The sequence below is a fragment of the Bidens hawaiensis genome, unplaced genomic scaffold, assembly GCF_021521415.1.
Source record: "Bidens hawaiensis isolate Kalapana, Puna unplaced genomic scaffold, B.hawaiensis_p1.1 tig00000946_1, whole genome shotgun sequence".
Taxonomy (NCBI): Eukaryota; Viridiplantae; Streptophyta; class Magnoliopsida; order Asterales; family Asteraceae; genus Bidens; species Bidens hawaiensis.
The window spans coordinates 28,224-34,397 of NW_027491056.1; the positions used below are offsets into that span (position 1 = coordinate 28,224).

The following is a 6,174-nucleotide window of genomic DNA, read 5'->3' on the forward strand; positions in this document are numbered from 1 at the left end:
TACTCATCTGGTCAAAAATTCCGTTTCTTTCCATGGCCTCTCGAACGAGGACCCTAACGCTCATGTTGCACACTTCCTTCGATTATGTGCGACATTCAAGATCCAGGGGTGTATGGACAATGTCGTGAGACTCCGACCTTTTTCATTCTCACTTCGCGAGGCTGCCTTGGAGTGGTTAGAGGCACTTCCTTCCGGTTCCATCACCACTTGGAACCAATTGGCCGAGCAGTTTCTTCTTCAGTACGTCCCACCCGATAAAACTGCAAAATACCGGGCCAACACTACTGGTTTTCGTGTTGATGATGACGAGTCACTTCATGCTGCATGGGAGAGGTTCAAGGGCTTGTTGAGAAAATGCCCTCATCACGGTTTGAGTGGCGGTCTTCAGTGTCGTACGTTCTTTGATGCTTTATCCGGAGCACAGAAGCAGGCTGTTGATCAGGTTGCCGGAGGAGATTTCGGTAGGTGTACCCCGAACGAGGTGTTGGATATTTTGGAGCGAGCTGCTAAGAAGAGTTTTGCATATAATCCACCTCGTAGTATTCCTTCCACTAAGGGTGTTCATCATGTCGATTCTAATACTCTTGTTTCCGTCCAGTTAGAAGCCTTGACCAAAAGATTTGATCAAATGCAATCCGATCTGTCCAAATCTAGCTCTCGTTGTGGGGTGTGTGACAGGAAACACTAGACCAGTCAGTGTCAGCAGGCCATGGTGGTGGAGGATGTTGACTTTGTGGGCCGCCAAAACAATGCCTACAGCAACTCCTATAACCCGGGATGGAGAAATCACCCAAATTTCAGCTGGAAAGATGGTGGTGGCAGTCAAAATCAGAATCAAAAGCCACCGGGGTTTGACCGAAATCCAAATTACCAAAGTCAACCCCAGAACCAATCTTACCAGCAAAAGCCTCAGTTTCAGGGTTCCAGCAGTGGTGGTCAGTCTAGTGGGGGGTCTAGTGTTGAAAATATTTTGACCCAGCTTTTGACAAAGACGAGACCTCAAACAAACTAGCTGAACAGAGGAACCTGAAGATTGATGAGACTCTCCAGAGACACGATCTCTAGTTGAGGAATCAGAAAGCGTCCATTCAGACCATCGAGAATCAGGTTGGACAGATTGTTCAGCTCCTCTCTGCGAGACCACAGAGTGGCCTTCTGAGTAATACCGAGGCTAATCCATGAGCCGAGGCTAAGGCGATTACCCTGAGGAGTGGTAGATCCACCATTCTTGTTGATGCATCGGTTTCCACACCAAAACTGATTGCCGATGAGATCGAGACTGAGACTCCTGGTGAGGTGCAACCGAGGTTAATCCCAGAAAGTACCGCACAAACCAGTGAGCCAGTTAGGACTTATGTTCCTCCCATTCCATACCCAGGCCATTTGAAGAAGCAGAAGATGGAAGAGCCGTACGGGCATTCTTAGAACTTTTTATGCAGCTTCAGATCAATCTTCCGTTTCTCGATGCATTGAAAGAAATGCCTAAGTATGCGAAGTTTCTGAAAGAGGTCCTCTCGAATAAGAAGAAATTAGAGGAGTTTTCTTGTGTGACGTTGAATGAGGAGTGTTCTGCCGTCCTTCAGAATAAATTGCCCAAGAAAATGACCGATCTAGGCAGTTTTACCATTCCATGTTTGATCGGTAGTTTGTCGGTTAGTAACGCTTTAGCCAACCTGGGTACTAGCATAAACTTGATGCCTTATTCTGTTTTTGCAAAGCTAGACCTAGGTGAGCCTAAGACTACTCGCATGAGCATTCAGCTTGTCGACTGCTCGGTGAAATACCCGAGAGGTATAGTTGAGAATATGCTTGTGAAAATCGACAAATTCGTGTTTCTTGTTAACTTTGTGATCTTGGAAATGGATGAGGATAGAAATGTACCACTCATCTTAGGTTGTCCCTTCCTTGCCACAGCTAGAGCTCTCATTGATGTCTGCACCAGCAGACTCACTCTTAAAGTTGGAGACGAGGAGGTGACCTTTGATATTGGGAGATCCATGCGCCATCTACATGATCATGATGACGTGCTCTACATTGATACCATCGATTCTTGCGTTTGTGAGCACATACAGGACACGTGTGAGGAGGACTCTTTGGATACTTAGTTTTGTGTTGGAGGGATTTCTAACTCGGTCAGTGGAACTCTATTTGAGGAGTTGGTCTATGGTGTAGATCACGAGCCTCCTGAGTGTCTCGAGAGGATTGAGGATGTTGATCGCGTTGCCGAGCCTAAGGCAAAACCTTCTGTTACGGACCCACCATCTATCGAGTTAAAGGAACTCCTGTCTCGTTTGGAGTATGCCTTTTTTGAGGATGGGTCCCGCTTGCCTGTTATCATTTCTGCTAGTTTGTCGAGCGAGGAGAAGTTGAAGTTGCTCACGGTTTTGAAGAGGCATAAGCATGCGATCGTCTGGAAGATCATGGATATAAAAGGGATCAGTCCATCCTTTTGTACTCATAAGATCTTGATGGAGGAGGAGTTTAAACCCGTGGTGCAGCACCAACGGCGTCTCAACCCTAATATGCAAGACGTTGTGAAGAAAGAGGTCATTAAGATACTTAATGCTGGATTGATTTATCCGATCTCTGATTCCACATGGGTGAGCCCGGTGCAGGACGTCCCAAAAAAGGGCGGTATGACGGTTTTTGTGAATGAGAAGAACGAGTTGATTCCTACACGTACCATCACGGGATGGAGAGTTTGCATTGACTATCGCAAACTCAACGATGCCACGAGGAAAGACCATTTTCCACTCCCCTTCAACCAGATGTTGGAGCGACTGTCGGGAAAGATGTTCTATTGCTTTCTTGACGGTTTCTCGGGATACTTTCAGATCCCCATCTCTCATGAGGATCAGGAGAACACGACATTCACATGTCCCTATGGCACATTATCCTACCGGCGGACGCCCTTTGGACTGTGTAATGCCCCAGCCACATTTCAGAGATTGGTGGCGATTTTTCATAATATGATCGAGGACTCCATGGAGGTTTTCATGGACGACTTTTCTGTCTTCGGGAGTTCGTTTAATCATTGTTTGAAAATTTTAGAGAGAATTTTGGCTTGTTGTGAGGAGGCCAACCTTGTTCTAAATTGGGAGAAATGCCACTTCATGGTGAAGGAGGGCATTGTGTTAGGGCAAAGATTTAACAGGCAGGACTTGAGGTTGATCGAGCCAAAATTGATACCATTTCTAAGCTTCCGCCACCAAACCAGTGAAGTCTATTAGGAGTTTTCTCGGTCACGCGGGGTTTTATAGGCGATTCATAAAGGACTTTTCCCAAATCGCCCGCCCGATGACGAAACTCCTCGAGAAAGATGTCCTGTTTGTTTTCTCCTCCGAATGCCTTCAGGCGTTCGAGTTGTTGAAGGAGAAATTGGTGAATGCCCCCATCATGGTTGCCCCCGACTAGTCCTTGCATTTCGTGTTGATATGTGATGCGAGTGACTTTGCAGTCGGGGCAGTTTTAGGTCAAAGGCGGGATAAGCATTTTCATCCGATTTATTATGCGAGTAGGACACTGAACGATGCGCAGGAGCACTACACGACCACTGAAAGGAGCTCCTTGCTGTTGTCTTCGCATTCAATAAATTTCGGTCTTATCTTGTCCTTTCTAAGACCATTGTGCTCACGGATCATGCAGCCCTTCGCTATCTGTTCAGCAAACAAGATGCGAAGCCGAGACTTATTTGTTGGATTTTACTGCTGCAGGAGTTTGACATTGAGATCTGTGACAAAAAGGGTGCTGAGAATGTCGCGGCCGACCATCTCTCCCGTCTTGAGTGCTCAGCTTCATCGGAACAAGTGGGGGTCCACATAAATGACAATTTCCCCCATGAGTTCCTCATGCATATCGAGACGCGTGATGAAGATCATCCTTGGTTCGCTGACATTGCGAATTTTCTTACTAGTGGGATCGTGCTTAAAGGTTTGACTCACCAAAAAAAGAAGAAATTCTTTTCTGATGTTAAGCATTACTTTTGGGAGGATCCTTACTTGTTTCGTGTTGGTGCCGATCAGCTCGTGCGTAGGTGTGTGTATGGTGACGAGGCTCGAAAGATCCTAAAACACTGCCACGAGGGCTCGACCGGAGGACACCATGGAGCCACATCCACGGCTAAGAAGGTCTTTAACGCCGGTTTTTTCTGGCCAACCATCTTCCGTGATGCTCATGACATGGTGTAAGCTTGTGATGCTTGCCAGAGGGCAAGAAACATCTCATCACGAGACGAGATGTCCCAGCGACCGATTCAGGTCATCGAGGTTTTCGATGTGTGGGGCATCGACTTCATGGAACCTTTCCCGACTTCTTTCAGCTACCATTACATCCTAATGGCCGTTGATTATGTTTCGAAATGGGTCGAGGCGCAAGCCTTGCCCACAAATGATGCTAGGTCGGTGGTGAAATTTTTGAAGACGTTGTTCTCCCGCTTTGGTGCCCCCCAAAGCATTGATTAGTGACCGAGGGACACATTTTTGTAATGCCCAGTTGGTAAAGGCATTGTCCCGATATGGTTCCATCATCGCTTCTCTACACCATATCACCCGCCGACGAGTAGGCTGGTTGAGGTCACGAATCGGGGTAGCAAGAGGATCTTGGAGAAAACGGTTAGTCAAAACCGTAAGGATTGGTCCGAGAAATTGGATGACGCACTATGGCCTTTCCGTACTGCATACAAAACATCGATTGGTACGAAACCGTTTAAATTGGTGTACAGGAAAGCGTGTCATCTCCCTGTTGAACTCGAGCATAAGGCATATTGGGCATTGAAAAGTGCGAATCTTGATCTTGCATGCGTGGGTAAAAACAGGATGGATCAGTTGCATGAGCTTGAGGAGCTGAGAGGCCAAGCTTATGAGAATTCATGGATTTACAAGGAGAGGATTAAAAAGCTTCATGACGCCCGGTTGAAGGACCACAAACAATTTCAAGTGGGCGATCGTATTGCTTTACAATTCTCGCCTTCGTTTATTCCCTGGGAAGTTGAAATCCCCATGATCCGGCCTCTTTAGTGTGAGACAGGTGTTTGACTACGGTACCATTGAGATTGGCCATGAGGATGGACGCATCTTCAAGGTGAACGGTCACCGTTTGAAACACTATTTGGGTGAGCCGGTTGAGACTGTTTTGGAGGTTGTCGACCTCCACGCCATGATCTAGTGTGGGGAGTGTGAGTCTAGCTATCGACTTCGTAAAAATTTGGCATGTTTAGGACTTTGTAGATTTTTGCGTGTTAGTTTTATTCTTGTTTGTTTTCGAAGAGTTATTCTTACCTTTGTCTCTTTCCGGTTTTGTTCTTTTAGTGAGAGATGTTAGGTTAGGGCTCATAATGGTCAGAATCGGGAACCATTTTGGTTTGGAATTGAGTGGAATACTGCCAAATTGGTAGAATGAGAATTGGGAAGTCAATTCAACCTTGCACGGTCAACCGCACAGGCCCGCACGACCGTGCGTGCGACCTCGGGAAGCATGCAACAGTTTTAAGTAGGGTTTTATAACCTACCTACCACCATTCTCACCCATTTCACTCTTTCCCCAGCCGATCCCGACCCTCTAGCCCCCGATTCTCTCATTCTTTACCGGATTTTCACACCAAAGTTATGTTTAATCTTCCTTTCCATCTTCCTTTTCCTTGTTTTTGTACATCTTAGGGTTTGTTCTTGAGGAATTTCTGGCTTTTTCAATCCTATCACTTTTGGGTCGGATTTGCCCCAATTTCTTGTTGTAATGGTTAGTTTTAGGGTTGTATTTGACTACTTTGGGCTTGATTGCGTTGATTTTGGTAGATTGGGTTGGTTTTCCGGCCATAACCACCGTCGGCGCTGCCACTGTTGGGTCTGTACGACCGCCGGCACGGCCGTGCATGGTCTTTTTTCCGGCCAGTGCATTCCCGATCTACCAGCCTATTTCCTGAAGCCCTCTGCATGATCCTGTCGGTCCGCACTGCCTTGCACTGTTTCCGGCATGACCATGCCAAATAGTCAATCGATCCGTTTTTCATTTCTTTTTATTTGTTTTTGTGCTGATTACTCTCTTTTTACCAGATGTCGACAGGTCGCAGTCACCCGTTTCTACAGTTCGCAGGCAGCAGTGGCAAGAGCCGCGACGCTCACCGCAGGCTTGGCGAGTTGTGGCCCAGAAGAGACAAGTTCTCTTTGGGTCGTGTTCCTT

At 46.8% G+C, this 6,174-nt stretch overlaps 1 protein-coding gene and 1 non-coding gene across 2 annotated transcripts; one reads left to right on the top strand and one right to left on the bottom strand.

The window, feature by feature from the left end:
- Window positions 1-267: 267 nt before the first annotated feature.
- LOC143548950 (small nucleolar RNA R71) lies at window positions 268-372 on the bottom strand. The gene has a single exon (XR_013138047.1). It is a non-coding gene; the product is annotated as a small nucleolar RNA R71 (small nucleolar RNA).
- A 1,061-nt stretch (window positions 373-1,433) lies between these two features.
- LOC143548934 (uncharacterized) lies at window positions 1,434-4,187 on the top strand. Its single transcript, XM_077039974.1, has 3 exons — window positions 1,434-2,058; window positions 2,173-2,699; window positions 3,714-4,187. Exons 1-3 carry the CDS (start codon window positions 1,434-1,436, stop codon window positions 4,185-4,187), a joined length of 1,626 nt encoding a protein of 541 aa, XP_076896089.1.
- The last annotated feature ends 1,987 nt before the right edge of the window (window positions 4,188-6,174 follow it).

Bases quoted from the DNA above. Each gene is read 5' to 3' on its own strand.
- LOC143548934 (XM_077039974.1), top strand. From the start codon at position 1,434: ATGCAGCTTCAGATCAATCTTCCGTTTCTCGATGCATTGAAAGAAATG. The intron at 2,059-2,172 runs GTGAGCACATAC...TCTATGGTGTAG, and splicing joins TACCATCGATTCTTGCGTTT to ATCACGAGCCTCCTGAGTGT. The intron at 2,700-3,713 runs GTTTGCATTGAC...TTACTGCTGCAG, and splicing joins GTACCATCACGGGATGGAGA to GAGTTTGACATTGAGATCTG.